The 18,829-nt window shown below is 45.4% G+C and overlaps 1 protein-coding gene across 7 annotated transcripts in view; it reads right to left on the bottom strand.

The window, feature by feature from the left end:
- LOC116953045 (dystrophin) overlaps positions 1-18,829 on the bottom strand; it is a 662,108-nt gene that overhangs the window by 114,598 nt on the left and 528,681 nt on the right. For all 7 annotated transcript variants that reach the window (XM_032972888.2, XM_032972885.2, XM_032972886.2 and 4 more), the window contains one exon: positions 18,541-18,730. In XM_032972888.2, the coding sequence (XP_032828779.1) occupies positions 18,541-18,730 (190 nt within the window). The remainder of the gene's footprint in view (positions 1-18,540; positions 18,731-18,829) is intronic.

Below are 18,829 nucleotides of genomic sequence, written 5' to 3'. Positions count from 1 at the left end.
AGCCCTGCAATTGCCGGAATATGCCACTGCTGGTGAAAGGGCGTCTACCTGAAGAATCTCTACAGAGCCCCTCTAATCGGATGTTCTTCCACGGTCACCTGATGTCTTGGAAGAGGTGGGAGTATCCACCCATTACCGCACCACACGAAACCTGCCGAACGGGGCCAGCTGCGCTGTTACCCATCTATACTGCTGGGTGGGCAGAGGTGGCGGGGATTTGAGAAACGGTGCACACCGTCGTTTCCACAGTCGCGTCGGGAGGTCGAAGCGGCGACGTCCCGGGTTGCAAGTCCAGTGCGCGAAGATCCATTAGACCACGCGCCATGACAGCGTTCCCCGCTCAGAAGGGCGAATCAATTTCCAAACCCTGATGTTGACATGCACGGCGAACCATGCTGCTGGTGCCTGCGTACTGAACGAATCTTCTCATTCCTCACAACTCGCCATCCGCGTGTGGAGCAGATGAGGCGGCAAGCAAACCCTTTGTCAACGCTTCCTCCGCGATTAGTTTGTGCGGTGAAAAGAGCCTTTGTCCAAATTTACACCAGTGCAGTGGAATCACCTCCCACTCTCAGATCAGGGCACTTCAAATGGCTTCCTTTAAATCAGGTCTCAAAATGTGGCTATTTATCAGAGATGTTTCCCATAAAGCTCTATTGTAGTGCGATGGCTTTGAATGAAATGGGCTAAATCGTGTTACGCAAGCGATTATCAGCAACGCCGCGTGTGCTTTCGATCATTTTGTTTTTCGCTGTCAACCAGTTTTTTATTTCCTTTCTCTCCAAAAAGTGCCTTGCAATAGTTTCACGATGAAAGACATCGGGTGGCATAAACACTAATTATTATTGCCATTGAAGGTGCTGACAGGTACTGCCCGCTGCGTTCTTGGATACGCCGAGCTGGGTCGAGCTCGCCGCCGATTGGCTGCCGCTCATCCTATGGGGCCCGGTGGCGGAGCAGGAGGTTTGAGCGAGCAAAGGGAGAGGCAAACCCTTGGCAACAGCCAGCGCACCGTGCAAGACGCAAAGCGTGAGGACGCTTGTCCAGCATGCTCTGGGGCCTCCTTCCCCCTGGCTACGGTGGTCATGCGGAGTTGTTAGACCATACTTCACCGTGCTGGTCAATGCGGATTGGGGGAAAACTGTTATTCGCCGTGGACGTAAGCGACGGATGGGAATCGAACTCCGGGTCACGAGGTTCATCGCGCAGTACAAGAACCGCTGCACCGCTGGCTCCGCCGACTTTAATAAACACAGTGGGGGTTACAATGCCAATAGGTTGTATTATTTTTTTACACAGGAAGGAAACATTTTATATAAGCACTGCAAAGGAGATTGTTATATATTGTATGAAAATGTTGAAAGCAGTTACAGTATTTGGTTTAAATTAATAATTTAACATTGCTTCCTCTGCAGCTACAATTGCATTAGGTTGTTTCATGAGTGTGTTAAATTCAGGTACTGCTCAGCTATTATTACTGTTGTTGTTCATCGTTGCAAGTGAGAGCGACTTGGTTGAAATATATTTTATTTCTATCACATTCCACTGTTCACGCTCGCCATCCCGTTAAATTTCGCTATATTTACCCGTCCCATTTTACTTCGACCTTATTAGAACAAGCGGCATCAAATGCACGAGCTCCTTAATAACAACGGCCGTGCATTTAAAAAAAGAATCCATCGTAACAAAGGTGACTACACCAATAAATATCGCACGCACACATTCATTCAAGAGACAGGCTGATGGATGAACAGAGGGACGGACGGATGGACATGACAAATATGGCCAAGAAAAACCAGCTACGGTTTGGAAAGAAGTCACCGATCATCTCATTTCGTATGCAGGGTCACAGATGCTGATTAATGCTATTGGTAGGCAGCAATGCATTCAACAGAAATATGAATAGCTACAGGCAACGAGGGCAGATAACAGAATGATATTCTGCGGGACTCATCCTACCCAGGGGTCTCGTGAACTCTGCGATAGTTGTAATGCTGAAATATGATAATGTTTGTCAGTGATATCTATAGACCCCAGGGGACTAAGTGCTGCCCCTCCACCACCCTCTTTACCCACGCCTCCTTCCAAAAGTACCTACACCACGCGTAATTGAAAGAAACAAAAGTAGAATTGGCGGGGTCAGCCAAAAGTTTTAGCAGAAATTCAATTCAAGTTGCATGCCCACATTTTCATGCAATTGGTGTGGTTTAACTGGCGGTGGGGAGGTGGGGCACTAAATGATGCAGCTGCCTCTACGCCGTCACGTCTGCCTTCCTGAAAGTAGAAAAAAATTAGGCCTACGGCATTCTGATGTCAACCACTACATGCCAATCTCGTGGCCAAGTCGGCTACCAAGTATGCGTAACAAGGTCTCATTATTGCCTGCGGATGACAAACTTGAAATTGGCACTTGACGGCAGCGTTTCTCCAACTCCAACCTACTGGGGCAGCTTTCAGAATCCACCTACCAACAAGACCGCGGAATGCCTGCAGGTCTAATTTACGTGCAAATGCAGAAAGGGGGGGTGACGGTCGACACGGCAAGTTGGATCGCGGTCGCGCCCGGGGACAGAAGTTTAAGGGGCCACAGATTCACGACGCGTTAGCGACAAATCCCGCAGCTCACCATGTGATAATAATCTCGGAGAGGGAGAGAAGACAGACGCATGCTGGCGAGGTGGAAGGTGGAGCAACAACTACGAGGACGCGGACCCCCATGTGGTCTCCCGGACCCCTTGCCACCGGTCCCCATGGCAGTGCAGAGCCACCACATGGCCAAAGCTCCCCCCCCCCACCCCCTTACCAGTTGTGTGGGACATCTGGCGCTTGTAAACAGACGCCGCTGAGTTCCGACCAAGTACGCCGGCAACCCCGCTAATCGGCGTGGCATTCCTATCGGAGCAAACGCATGCGCAGCGCTCGATCGCGTGTGGTCGGAAACCAAAAAAAAACCAAAGTGCATTAAAACAGCCCCTCGGCAGCAGCCAAACTATTCTTACGCTGTAAGTCCAAAAATAAAGATTTGGTATTGAATATTTTATGGCAGCTGACATGGCACGCGGAAATAAAAAAAAATTTGCTCTCATGCCTCAAGCGGCAAGTCAGGTTTACAAATATCACGAGTCTGGGGTGACGAGAGAGGAAGAGGGCTTCCATTCTGGGTTTTCCGTTTGCGATCGGCGTATTTTCTTTTTAAATGGACAGCAAAGCAAAGACATCCGGTCGCATTCATTGAACTGATTAAGTTAAACAACCGACTCACTGAATGCACCGTTTACTCTATAGGGGGGGGGGGGGGAGGAATGTCCACGGTCCTCGCTTGTACAATAGAGCAATGACATAAAGGGATGCACATACCGTGTGCGATGGAGAGCAAAACAAAAACAATGGCTCACAATCAATATATAGCAGCCGAGTGTTTCGTACTATAAATTAGCAAAACATCATAACTACATTAAAATGGAATTATTGTGCAATAGTACGATAGGAAGTGGAGCCTTGTGAGTGTAACAAAACATATTTATGGACGCCAGTCATTTTGGATTGTACAATGTCAATATTAAAATGTTGCGATCAATAGGCATGCAGAATATTGCACAGTGCGAGCATTATGATACGTATGCCGTCGGTGCATACTGAACACTACAATAGCCAATGAATATATATGGGGATTTCGTGGTTTGTGTTCAAGATAATGCTATTGAAAAATAGCGTACAAACATACATTCAGCACATGCATAATATATAGGTATACAGTCCAGCATTATCATACAATATGTTCAGACCAAGGGATTTGTACCAGCTCGCTTGGCTCTATGGGCCATACCGTATGTCGACGCGGCGCTCCAATGTTGCGTATTCTGACCTCACAATTTCTTCTGGAATGCATTTATTTTAATTGAGATATTTGTAACTGCAAAGGCGCCCTTCCAGTGGGTGCTTTATTGTGCTTCTACACAGGACATTGCGTGTCTTGTTTTCGGAGAAACAAATAAGAAATAAAAATATTACAAGCTGGAGGGCGGAGGGGTGAAATTAAATAAATAAACAATGACGTGTGCCGGTGGGTCAATAAATTGTACGATTTTGGGAGAGAAACACATTTAAGTGATGAAAGAGGTGATGGACAGGGAAGGGAGACATTGGAGAGAGACGGAGAGGCATGTAGAATTGTGAGGTTTACAAATTCCCAAGAGGGGAAGAAGGAGAATGCATTGGGATGGAAATAAACCAAAGCCTGCGTCTCCGCTTGTACAATTACTTATTGGCTGGCGATAGGAAATTGTAATATTGTCCTTTATTCTAGCCTGGAAAGTCTCATTGAGTATCCAGGCTTTTTTCCAGAAGGTCCTGCATTGGCACATTTGACAAATTCCTTTATTGAGCCTTTGGTTTCTTGTGGGTGGAATTCAGTGAATTCAAATACAATTAATGCATTTCGGAGAAAATACTCAAAGCACCAACCGATGGATTCAATAATTAATTGCTGCACTAGAATCTCTGTTCTACCGACCATCTCCTGACGACCAGTTGCACTGCACCCTTAAAAGCGCGCACGTTTGAAAATAATAATAATCGATAGCACCTTGACAATCTGCTGCTCGATGAAAGCCTCCTCACACTGTGCCAGTCACAGCTGGCCATACTTCACCACAATGGTTCGTGCAAGTTGATGAAGAGGTGGAGGGGGGGGCAGGATTGATACACGTAGCACTTGCCACTGATGCGGGCCGTGGCCAGAAATCAAACTCAAGCCACTGGATTAATATTGTAAAAATGCCAAAGCTGCCCCCTAACCACATAAAGCAATACAACCCAATTTGACACACACCACAGAATAAACAAACATCACTAGGCAGCAGTGGCGATTCAGCTTACGGAAAAGTTTGACAGGGGACAGGCTTGTTGATAACTTGCTCAGGAGCAGCAGTAATGTTTTATCCTTGACAAAAATAAACTCCAAAGTAAATGTCACAATCCTCAAAAATGCATGCCCTTGAGGGAAGACACTCTGTTGTGCACGCTGGGTGAAGGTGAGATTTCTCATTTTTTTTCTTCTTTTAATCTAAAAAAAAAACGTTTAAAAAAGCTCACGGAAAACAAGCTGTTTCGTTTGAATAGCGGAGTGTTCCGAGCGCAGGAAACGGGCGAACCAAGAGGACAAGCGAAGACAGAGCAAGGAGCATACAAAGCGAGGAATATATTTTCATTTCACATCCCACCGACAGCACTCATGGCACACAAAGGCAAGAGCACTCAGTCTGTGGCCGAGTGTATAATCATTCCTGGGGGGCCAGTTACTACCTATGAGCTGTTACACTCTTCGAGCCCTGCAAGCCACTACCAATCCCCACTGCCGCCAAGTAAAAGATTCCTGTGTGCCCAGCCACACGGAAAAAAAAACTTGTCAATTTATATCATGCAGCCATTAAAAAATATATATATAACTTTGGTTGAACACTTCCTTAACTAGCGGAATCCTTCCGGTCAGATGATTTTTATTTGGTCTCGTCGCCTAATTTTTTATTGCATTATGCTGAATTAGTCACGTGTCTTATTGTTGGAGTTAGGTGTTTTTCAAAAGGACCCAAAAACATAGGCATGAATTTTACACTGGAACTGTTGGTATAGTTTTTGTAATGAGAAAATAAAGGTTTTACTGATGTAAATTTTGGGAGTTATTTTTCAAAGTGTTGGTACAACAGTAATAAAAACATGAAATAAGTGCAATGGTACAATAAACAAATACCCTGCATACTTTTAGTGAATTAAAAGGAACAATAACTTTTACGTCACAGCCATTTATCAATCCACTGCTGGATTAAAGCCTGCCCAAGTTGTGTAGATCATATGGGTTAATAAAGCTGGTTGGTGAATTCGTTGCCAAAGAGAGTGGTGGTGGGCGGATGGGGTACACAGACCACCGGTGTTACCCAAGATCAGGAATCAAACTCAGATCACCAGGTTAATAGGGAAGTTCGCTACCCACTGCTCCAATCACGTTTAGGATTCCCTATCCCCTGCACAGTATGTATAACCATATGTATACATTTGAACTTCATATGTATTTCCACGCATACTTTCACAGATAGAAAACGAATCTGGAGTACAATGCTTAACCATCTCAAAAAAAGTAATGAATTAAAAGTAGTGAAAAATAAATCAAGAGCAAGTATGTATGTGCAATTACAAGACAAAGTCAGAAATCCCCAGTATGGCCTTAACAGAGGGTTGGGGCAAGTGCTATTAGCGAGCACCTATGCAGGTTGGCACGGCACACGAGGGGGTGGGTGGCCAGCACCATGCCCGGCCGCCTTTGTCTCCCTAGTGGCCATGTTTACACACCGCACCAGATACTCATTAAATTCTACCTAAGGGAGGCCCAGGCCCAGGTTAAGATAATCACCACTGGTGTTAACCGTGAGCGGGAATCGAACCCGAGTCGACGGGGTTCGTAGCACAGCGGGCTAACTGCTACACGAACTGCACTACCGCACATGCACACACACACACGACCACACCCGTTTCCTCAAAGATTCACAATGGCACTCCGACGAACCCATGAACACTCGAGCAAACATGCATTCGTATTGCCGAGGCCCCGAGAGCTGCAGACAACCTCATGTAGATTTATCGATGCGGATGCACTTGAGTAAAAATGGCAGTTTTACTGCACGTATGAAGTACGTGGTATAATTACGCCATTCCGACTGAATTATGCCACGTTAAAGAAAAGTGACCAGATAACAAAAGAATGGAAATAATAACTATTTATTCAAAAGCTACACGAGGAGCCGCAAGGGCCAACGTTGAATAACCACAAGCTGTCATGAATACAGATACCTACGCCAAAAAAAAATCCGGAACGGTATATCAAATGGCTTCCTCTGTATCATGCAGAAACACGCTTCCCACGATGGGCATATAAAGCCCACACTCATGCATGCGCACAGAGCCAAGGTCTGCCTGTACAGTATTAAAAACAAGAAAAGGAAATACATTTCACGTGGGCAAAATTAACTTAAAATGAAAATGTTGCTTCTGTTCAATTGCAGGTGGTCTGATAATGTTTGCTTAACACGACGTGATTGCGCTTGGTGGTGGAAATGGCAGTACTCTGCGATGGCAGAAAACAGTATTCGCTCAGGGCTCGCGTGGTGATTTAAATGGCACAAATTAGGCAAACGGCCAAATTCCGCCCATACACGGATGTTCTCTCCCAAGACGCAATACAATTTAAGGCAGTGGTAGCGTCGCTTGGCATAAATGAAACAAAGCAAAATCTCATGGCCCAAACTAGCTCAAGGGGAATAATGGAGAGAGAAAAAATCGTGCATCGAATGAGCTCAAATGCTAATCCTAATAAACGTAACAATATGATTTGCATTAAAAAGTTAATTAATCTCAGTCACCTATGTCTTGTCTCTGTCTCTCTTCTCTCATGACATGTTGATTTTTGTCTACATTTATCCGATCTCATTAAATCGATCTCTTGTTTACATCTTCTGTCATCTGACTTGACAAGGGGGGGGGGGCCCAAACATTAAAGCCCCAGCAGTCAAGCTTTTCACGCCAATAATGCGAGGAGTTTTAAATTAACTTGTGGGTGCGGAGAAGACAAACGGATAGGACTAGAGAAAAGGAATACTTCTGTTCACGAAACGTATACATACGATGACGTAGTGTACGTATGTGTACGTACACGTACGTCACTGGAACAGAATCAGAAGTAAATGGCCATGCGGGAAGGCGTGTGGCACAGTTTGGCGCCAGCTATCGTAGAGTGCAGTCGTGTCGCTACGGATCTCTGGGGTGAGTACAATATCGCTACACCTCTCCCTAAATAAAATGTACACTGACGTCTTGCACGTTCCCAGATTTAGCGGTGAACGCAACACCCCACCCTGCAACTTGCAGATGTCTCGGAAAAGCTAAGGGTTAGTGTTCCCTCAATGTGCAGCTGAGAAGGCAGCGTTGTGATTAGCTAGTTAAATACTTCTGACAACAAAAGCACGTAAACTGAACTAAAAACTCAACCAAACTATATTTATTTTACCCAGGTAAGTCCCACTGAGCTATGTAGGTATTTTTCAGAAGAGACCTGGCCACAAATTTTAGCGCAACGAAGTGGCTTTATCGCGTGGAAATTTATACCAGTCGAATACTTTAAATACATGTTGATTCTAAATGGGGAGTGAAAAACCAGAGGACCCGGGGAAAAATTCCTGCATACCAGGCGAGGGAGTTAACGTTGTAGAACGCATCATATAATCGATTCTTAACCATGTTTTTTTCTTCAATAGAGCACATGATTCATATATAGTCGTATTAAAATATCTAAGTGGGGAGATTCAGGAAATGCAAATCGTTGCTTTCAAGTGATGCAAGCTCACCCAGGGTGGTGCTAATTTTACACCAATTAAATGTTGACGACGATGAGAAACATGGCGTTACATCTTAAATTCTGCTGCAGTATCCACGAAGCTGGGTTCCAAAAGAGAATATGATCAATATGTAACCTAAACAACTTATTTGGTGATGGATGCTGCTGCTGCTGCATTGACAGTGATGCACAAGCACAATTAACAACAACACGACTGAATGTGTTGAGCGTGTTACTTACTTTTGGTGTTGCACACAACAAAGTGTGTAAATGTGGCTCAATGTGTACACACGAATATTCTTTCATTGTTGTTTGGCATCAAAGCCACACGTGTACCAAAGCACACCAGAAAAAACGTGATGGCGACGCGACACGGCCCCATCCATTGCCAGAAATGTGCCAGACATGCACGTGCAGAAACGGCACACACGATAACTGTGCGCATGCATTTTAAATATGTCCGTGGCCCTCGAATCCATGGTGTGTAAACACAATGCCTTCCTTTTCACACTGCGGCACATTCTCGGGGTCACAACAACCACTCTACACCTTTTCTCATACTTCCCACTTTCTGTTCACATGCTTACTTTCACTTTAATAAAGTTTCCGGCATATAAGCAGCAGCGTACACACACTCTCGAGTTTATTTTCTCTAACTCGATTCTCTGCCAGAGTCCATTCGGGTTGGGATATAAGTAGTTCTGCAAAATTAATGGGTGGTGAAAGCACGATACATCCTGAAGATGGTGTATGTATGGACTAATAAAGGCTGATACATTCCGTGGCAAGGGGCATTTTTTCAGAGTAAAAAAAATGCAGAAAATTATACACAGGAATAATAATATATTCTGAAATGCACAGCATTGCATTGCTCTTTTCTAACAATACAATTTCCAGTCAATTGAAAAGAAAACTACAGGCATTTGTGAATTAACCAATTGTATTTAATGGTGGATATGCTGCGAATTTCCATTAAAAGGACATCCATGTATATAGACCGTGTACAATGGCAGATGGATTCCGAAATGGTAAATGTTAGTAACATCTACATACACGCACATACACGAACACACAGAGTGACGTCCTTTAAATTATTCAGAAATGTTTAATTATGCAAATGAGGCATAATGGGACAAGCACCTTAACCTCAGCCCCTCCCTTTGTGACCACGCGAGCAATAATTACCAACCACGGATACGATGTTGCACCACAACTCTCAGAAAGCAAGCCAGTGCCACTTTTGCTGAAGTAGCATTTTCTTTCCTTAATTAGTCACCGTTCTTTAACGTTTCAACGGAAGCAAACGTTTACTAAACGTGAGGCCTGATTCTGAATATATATATTTCAGCCAGCTCACATTTGAGAATCACAAACAAATGGAGCAAAATGTGTTCTTAATAACCACAGGTCATGCTGTCCATCTAAATACACGCTCAAGCGTTAAATAATCCTTCGTTATATTATAATAAACCTTAATTACTTTTTATGTGTCCAATTAAATGTGTTTTAAATCTAAATATCTTCACGCATCAAATAGAAATAAGTTTACATTATGCTGCGTCAGACCTAATGTCGGTTAGGTCAGGGGCAAGGGCTGTTAATAGAACAAAATACGTCCCATTACCTCTCATTATAGGTAACCTTTAATATTTTTAATTTGAATTTTTAATGACAATTAAAAGCCTGACATTTCAATTACAGGCTGTAATGCAGAGACGGAGCGCAAATGGAATCTCGCCACCCCTCTTTTTTTTGTGTCCATTAACACGGCTCGATGTTCAATCGCCCATCTCTATGTTCAATGTTCACCGCCCGTCTAGATGTTCACCGCCCGTCTAGATGTTCACCGCCCGTTTCTTCTCAACGGACAGCGGCCAGGCTACGGTGACCCCTGGCCGTTTCCTCCAAAATAAACACGCCCTTGATGTCCTCCGTGAAAAAAAAAACGAAAACCCCATCAAACAAAACCTCCATCGCGTCCTTAACGGTGGCATTTTATCCTGCAAGACCAATTCCCTGAAGTAGAAGACGGACACCGTCGTGAATGTACTTTTCTTTTGATTGGCCGTTAATGAGAGTCCGTCTCAATTACAACAATTTGAAATGAAAAATGACGTACTTGATTAAGCCGATCTGTTCACACCATGACGCAACAACACTTGGCAACTTATTACCGCAAATTTCCAGCAGAGCGGCAATCTGCAAATGATTAGTTGGCGAGCTGCAATGAAATATGATATTTGCCCGAGCCCTGAGGGAAAGTCAGAATCTAAGACCCTTGCTCTGCTTGAGACGAACACTCACCACTCATTCCCGCCTCACTCGAACCCCGCAGAGTGGCCAGATAGGCACGGCTTTGCGCGTGCATCACGAGCTCGCGTGCGTGCACGCGAGCGTCTTTGACCCAGGTGACCAGGCTCCTTGCCCGGAATGTTTATGTACGACAGGAGCAGCGTCGCCGCAGCGCTAACGCCGCAAGCTGATACGGTTTGCGAAAAACCGCGTGCTTTTGATAGACCAGCACCCTAACATAATTATACTGAACGGGGCAATAAAGAGATTTAATTCTCAGTTTTCATATTAAAATTAAGGCTACAATTACAATTTGCATTTATATGGCATCTAAATACCGGCGTCTCCGAGACGCTTTAAGGGTTTATATATATGAGTATTTGTTTGAGATAATGTGCAGTGATTCTCTGCGCTTTTCCAGGAAATATGTGTCTCTGGTTGACAGCGTTAAAATGTAATATTTGTTCAAATGTCTTCTTATCTGTTGTTACGTTGCGTAGTTTCCTTACCGTTGTTAATTTACAAATCTACGCATTGCGCGTGCATGCCGTGCACATTAAATTGAACATGGCAGACCTAGCAATGTTGTGGTATATCCCATTAGCCTTTCCTATGGCAAGGGAGAATTTGGCGACGTCAACACCAATTTGTACAAATAAAATGCAGGCTCAGGAGCGACACAGCGCTTTCACGTCGTTTGTAGCGTATTTATTTAACGGCACCGCTTGCACGTCGGCTGGTGCTACGTGCCGCTGAGGTTTCTAGCCGTGGTATTTTTGCTGTTGGTTCCCGTGGCATGTCTTAGGTGACACGAGCAATGGAGCAACGTCACTGACAACAACGCGCACGGAACCTTCGTTACGTGACAGTTAAGATTCCGGGTTGTGGCGTGTGTTGGGTGGCATGGGGGCCCAATGTTTCACTCCACATTCTGGGACCTTCCTCAGGAACTACAGATCGTGTGGTATAACCAGTAAAATAGAGTTTGTGTAGCACAAACGTGAAAACTTCTGCAGTGGTAAAAGACTGCAAGTTTATTTTTTCTAGTGGTAATTTATTGATTCAAGCTACAGCTAGGCATAGTGTTATAGGTATGTTTTTGTATCACCGAGTAGGTGATTCTGTTAATTACAGACTCGCACCAGCCATAGGAACGGGGAATTTCCACCATTGTATCAGGGCCACCAATGGAGAGGAACACTGCGCTACTGATGAGCATGGAGACACTGTTTTGAATTTCAATAAAGCGTTTAGATTAACATTTCTCATTTACGACTTAATCCCGTTTTCTATATCACACGTAGCCCTGTCCCGCATCGGCAATACAAGCCCTTTATAGTCTTGATTAACAACACGTTCTTGAGCATTTTCCTTCTACCTACAAGCAATCACCCGGACAGTGCCCAATCTCGTCAGATCTCAGAAGCTCAGCGGACCTTTACCCTGCACGGTGTGCTTGTATGGGTGAACTGAATGCGTAGGTGTGCTTGCATTAAACCAAACTATTTTTATTTTATCAGGTAAGGTACATGTGGATATTTATAGCAGCCAAATACTCGTAATGCATATTTCTGAATATGGAGGGAGAGAACACGCACACTCCAAATATACAGCCGTCAGGGTCGGGATCTAACCCGCGACCTCCTGCATACCGGGCGAGGGAGTTAACATCTCGCCACCGCATCATTTCCCCCCCCCCCCCCCCCCGTATCAGGCCCGTGTTCCGCCAATACATCTCACAGCGAGTTGCCGGGGGCTCTGCGAGCTGCCTTCCGAGATCTTCTGGCTGCCTCTAAAGACGCAGGACACCCAGTCAGTTCGCATCTCTTCAAACTTCAAGCGGGGGTGGGGGGTATGGGGTGGGGGGAGGCGAACTTAAACGCATCAGCCATGGCAGGCGCTTGGCCGTCGGTGAACCACATGCTTCCGTGAACTATAAACGCCGTCCCAAAAAAACACACAAAAAGGCACAGGCCGCCCCCACTGGCGTGTCTTCCGGAGCTGCCTTGTTATCAAAGTCCACGGCGGGAACAACGTCCGTGAAATTCAGCCGCAGACCTCCAAGAAAATCTCCCCAAAAAAACTTTAAAGGGAAATTAATTTTCCATGCCACGGATTTGTACTGTTTTGCCAAAGTTCACAATTATCAAAGGCAGCGGCTTAGGCAAATGTGTAAAGGCAGCTCTGTTTTCATTTGTAACAGGATAATTGCGGGCAAAGTGACATCTGCTAGCTAATGCACCGCATCAAAGTTTTAATTCTGCTGTGAGATTGACACCGGCCATCAGCTCTAAGTGGCTTTGCTGGTTTGGCTCCAAAGCCATTACGAGGGCCGACCTCTTTCTGCGGGCTCAGCTGGGCACTCCACAGCGCTAGCTGCACCGTGAAAGCAACGTGCCATCTATTACCAGGCCAACTGGACCACGCTGATTTAGAGCTTGGAAGAAAAAAACACATTTTAGAATCTATCAAACGCTGAACCCTTTAGCGCAACCCCCCCAGGCCGAGATCAAACCAGCTGCTCGAACTGGCCACCATTGCAGAGACCTTATTCTATTGAGGTAGAGTACTGCAAAAATAAAGAAAATGCTATAACACACATCACTCAATATCTTTCATATGAATTATGTTAAAATATTTTCCCTCATTTAAAAATGTTATATTTATTTGCTTTGTAGTACAGTATAGGTGTATTAGAAATGTAATCAATGTAGCAAATTCGGCCTATTTTTTTATCTTTATATATAAAAAAGTAAAAGTGAAGCCCTAAGAAATCGGTACACCATAGTCAGTTGATCGATAGGTCGCACGTGTGGGTCGTCCTACCTCTTACGAGATTTCTTGCCAGCATGGAAGAGTAGACCAAAATACCCTCTCTCGATTGGCTCTCCAGAGATCCCTCTAGCGGAGGTCCTTTCACCAGTAGTGGAGCGATAAAGTAATTTATACTGCTGGGCGGACGGAGGCAGGGGTAGATTTAAGAAACTTGTCTCATTGTTTCAACCACTGTGGCACAAGATCAAGCCGGTGACCTCTGCACCACGTCAGCATCCATTTTATAGATCATGATATCCAGTAAGCCAGCAACACGAACAGATACACCACACATTTCTTTAAAAAAAAAAACAGAACAAAAAGAGATAATGATGATGATGATGACAATAATAACAACACATCACATCGCGAGTGATTTATGCGTTGGAGAGCGAGACGCAGCGGGGGAGAGACGCGTGGTAAACGGAGTGACGCAGATGGCTCCCGCTGTTATTGTAGCCGCAGCCGTGTCTGCGAAACACTCGCAGGCTTATCGTGCACCTGCCCTGGCACCAACTATAAACCCCCGCTCTCTAACACGAGGGACAGCAGCATATTAAAAATAGTACGCACGTTGCAGGCAGGGCAAGCATACACCCCACAGGAGCCATCACGACGGCAGCCGCCAGTCGTGCCCACCTTGGCTCACGTCCAACTAGGGGCGCTTTTTACGCCACGCAAAAATAAAAAGACAAAGATCCCCTACACAGGGCTCTTGAAGCAAGAGCTGTTAGCGAGCAAGCGCTACGAAGGCCGGTACGGCACACGAGGGGGCTTTAAGCGAGGTCAACACCAAGGACCAGAGGTCACCCTCGTCCGACATGGAACTTCAGAATCAGAACATTTGTTTCTCCTGGGGGAATCCGATGAGCTATCAAGCTCTTTTCCACAGATGTCCAGTACTTGGGCTGACATAGCACACAAGAAGGCGACCCTTGTAAATCACGTGACAGGGGTCTTTGGTATTGATTGCGAAACGGTTGGGAGTGAGGTGTCAAGTGTGTAGGACTACTGATCAGCTTTACAAAGATGGCAACATTAACATTAAAGATTGGTCAGAGAGCTCGTTGGTTTGAACATTTGTTCTTGTGCACTGAGTCAGATCCATGAAAAGCGTACTGCGCTGAACACACAGAGTCAGCCCTTTTTGAACAACACTGTTTCAAGTCTATTGCAAAACTGGCACAGACTCAAGGATGGATCCCGTAAGCGGGACAGCAGATCGCAGCGGGCTATGGATCATAATTGGCGTCGATTGGGGGGTCCGTTAAGGGTGGTACATGGTGAGACTATGCAGGTTGGCCATGCATCGACAATCCTTATTCATAAAGGTCTACAAATTGCCTCATAAAAATAAATTAGATGTTATCATTTGAATTTTAAGCTTTCGTTTCTGTTCAAGCTGCAAGGATATTGTATTACAATTTTAATAGAGATGTTTTGTATTTGTAAGGATTTTAATAAAATGCATGCTTGTCCTCTAAAACTTTCATTCAAATTTGCCTCCTTTACAACAATTTTATAGATTTCCATCTGTACAGCAATAGAGATAATGCAAATACCGTGACTAAATTGGAAACTGTTAATTTTTTGATTAAGGTTAACTTATTATGAGACCCTATTTATATAACTAATACATATATTTGCTTAAACTAATTCCTTGGAGCACTGCAAATTAATATTTTGAGAAAATAACAATTGTTTTTGTGGTTTTAATTTATTTTATACAGCATGAAGTTGCATTCATAAAACGTCCTTGATTTACACTGACAATTACATATAGACAATCACACGTGTTAAACACACTGAAAGCCTGCTAAGTTTAACAGCTGCTCAATAAAATAGCAATGTAAGAATGTAATTTTTTTTTCAAAACCAAGCGACAATGTTCTTTTTTCTAACCCTCTGAAGAACGTTCGTGAATGTCTACGCGCCACATTTTTTCTATCCGACGTTCATCCATTGCCAAGGCATCTCCATCAGAAATCATTCATCATCTGCCGCAGCAATCCAACAGGGCGGCAAGTGAAAGGGTGCCTCTGCTCCGGATCTCATTCGATCAAGACCAACATCTCCCTGTGGAGGGGGTCAAACCTTCTGCCGGAGCAACGGCAGAAGCATAGCGAAGCCCTCCCGAGTGTGTCACTGCAGGCCCCGTGTGAACGTCACAGTTAATTTAATGACAGCTTCTTTCCCGGCCGCATAATTCGCGTTCAATCCATCGGCTGTGCCTGATGGATGCACTGCAGAGAAAACGTGGGACGCATTTGCCCTGTTAGTGATGTGCATCTATCCAGACCGTGCTTCAGAGGAGGCTGACCACATCTGTTGTGCGTCACCACGGATTTGTAAGTTTTAATCACGTGAAAAGAGAAATGCGGGCGGATGGTTTGGTGGGCGCAGTGGTGAGCGCATCGGGCTATGAACCTGCCTGACTAACAGTTCTAGTTTGTCCCTGTCGTCAACTCGCACTGACCGGCGTGGTGAAGTATGGTCAAACAACCCTCATGACCGACATGGCATTCATCCAGCAGTAGATTGACAAGGGGATGTAAATGATTACAGGTGGTAGATGCGTTCCGAACAGAGGGGGGAGCGACGGGAGGAGCCCTACGGGTGCCCTGTGCATGGGGGAGGGGTGCGCCAGGAGGCAGCGGTGGTGTCGCAGTTAGCGCGCTGCACTACGAACCTGGTGATCTGAGCCGGTCCTGGGCCCTCCCTAGGTCGACTCAGCCTCAAATGAGTACCTGGTGCGGTGTGCGAAAACATCGCCACTGGGGAGACAAAGGCGGGCAGGCGTGGTGCTGGCCACCCAACCCTTCGCGTGCCGTGCCGGCCTTCATAGGTGCTGCTCGCGAACAAGACTTGCCCCAACAGCCTGTTAAGGCTATAAGGGGGATCTTTGTCATTGTTTGGGGTGCGCCAGGGGCAGAGGGTCCGGTGAGTGTGGCCAAGGAATGGGGGCACCGGGGTGGAAAGAGATGGTGACGTCGGGGGTATTGGTGGGGGGGGGGGCTCAGCTACGTATAGTGCCCTCTCGTTCACAATAGTAAAAAAATGTCATTATTTGAAAAATATGAAAGTGAGACCGTCATGAAATTAGGCAGAATTACCCTGTGTGTGATGCAGTACGTTTGGCAACAGTGGTCGGGCATGTTGAAGAAATTGTAAATAGGAGTCATCACGAATAAATTATCTGGCAAAATAAATGTCTTGGCACTAGTAAAAGCTTTTGGCAAAATGTCACACAATGACACTGGTGGGACTATATCTGTATAACACAGCGTTCATTTAAATCCAGTCTGGTTTTGCCAGGTAGTGTTAGAAAACTCTTGATTGCACGTAGACGGTTAACGGTTACCTAACAAACGGCAACAGCATTTACAAGCATTACAATATATGTAGACGCATTGTATTTTTACACTCGGACATTACCTATGCCCTATTGGAAAACGTTTGGAAATTTTTTAATAGAAATATATTTAACTAAATTTTGCACTGAGGGAAAAAAAAAACAGTGACCCAGTGTTCTTGACTAATTTTCAGGAGGTCACTTTCGCTCGATAAGACATCATCAGTGTGAGGGCCTCCACATATTTGAAACCGTTGGGGTTTAACAGCACGTCAGGGCCCGCACTAAAGGCCACTAGGGGCCACAAGTGGCCCACACTGACGTAAACAATAACGTAGCAGTCAGGAAATTACGTGAAGTCACGCATTTCTTTCGTCTTGTCACGTATGCTTTATATAGCACATATACAATAAGTATACGTGATGAATTGGGAAGACAAGTAAACCACACGAGATAATTGTACAGAGCAGCAGGGCTCTCAATCATGAGAAAGTGAATTCAAATCCTTGCAAAAGTTCAACCCAGCTCCATCAGCGTCATCTTCCCAAGAGCGGTGAAGACAAGCACCACCTGGTGAGCAACACTTAGTGGGAATTCAACGGTGATACCCTAAAAATTTAATCATGGGAAAATGCCCTTTATCTATCCAGGGAAGAGCCTCACTGAGCCTCAATACTCTTTCTCAGAAGAGCCCTGTATTGGCATGTGTGTCCAATTTCATTAACGAGTGTGTTGGCTTGTGGGAGGGAAACCACAGTGCTTGGAAAAAAAACCCACGCATGAAAATATGAGAGACGGTGATGACTTAGTTTGCCAGTCCTGACCTTCGGAATCTGCAATTTTCACCACTTCCTCAAGACCACCGAAAGTGACGGGCACGGCCAACTGCTTATCTGAGTAGTCAGAGTCTTGAGATTCTTCCTCTTTAGATCTCTACCAGTCCATCCTCGCCCATCTTGAGAATTCCTTTTAATTTCACACTTCCCTTAGAATTTGTCGAGCAGGCCTTTTTATTTTAAGACTCTCAGCTTCTTTTCCAATATCCTTCCTTCTAGAACTTCCTTCGTCAAGCTTTCCACTCTGCTAAACATCCATTTCTTTATTCTGGATTGTTCCAGAAGATTCAGGCTCTCCCCTCTGGAACCTACACCAGAACTGCTCGAGGACTTATCATTACTCTCTTGAGATACAGCCTAAATTTAGATTTGCAAAAAAAATACAAATAAATCACGACGGCGACTGCAAAACTAAACTATAAAATATTTTTTTTCATTTTACCAAGTAAAGCCAATTGAGCTATGTAGCTCTTTTTCAGAAGCAACCTGGCCACAAATGATAGCTCAACGAAGTGGCTTATCGCGTGGTAATTTATATCAGCCACCAAATACTCTGAACGAACGTTGATTCTAAATGTGGAGGGAAAAGCCAGAGGACCTGGAGAAAAATCCACGCGACCACGGGGGAGAACACACAAACTCCACAAATCCCGGCATCATCAGGGTCGGGATCGCACCCACGACCTCCTGCATACCAAGGCGAGGCAGTTAACATCTCCGCCACGGTGGCGCCCCCACAACTGTGTCGGCATTCGGTTTCCGTGAGCTGCATGCGTGCGTGCACACGCGTCAGAGTCAGAATCTGTAATTAGACTGGGAGAATCCGATGAGTTATGAAGTGTGTGGCGCGGGAGGCCCCCTACCTTCCACTGCCGCTGGACGTTGCGTGCGTCCCGCGAGCCCTCCAGCACGCCTTCCTTCTGGCTCGCGTCCTCCAGCACGTTGGCCGTGGTCTCGGCCTCGGAGAGCCACGCCAGGAAGCGCTCCAGGTCCAGGTGGTACTGCTGAACGCGCTTGCCGGCCTGCTCCAGGGCGGCCTCGCGGTCGTTCAGGCTGAGCCACGATGCGCACACAAAGACAAAGACCCCACCCCCCCCCCCGTGTAGCCTTAACAAGACTGTAGGGGCAAGTGCTGTTCGCGGGTCGCAATCC

This window comes from Petromyzon marinus, chromosome 49 (genome assembly GCF_048934315.1).
Source record: "Petromyzon marinus isolate PM22_M1 ecotype Great Lakes invasive population chromosome 49, UKy_Petmar_22M1.pri1.0, whole genome shotgun sequence".
Lineage (NCBI taxonomy): Eukaryota > Metazoa > Chordata > Hyperoartia > Petromyzontiformes > Petromyzontidae > Petromyzon > Petromyzon marinus.
This window is presented reverse-complemented; position numbering and strand designations above follow the sequence as displayed.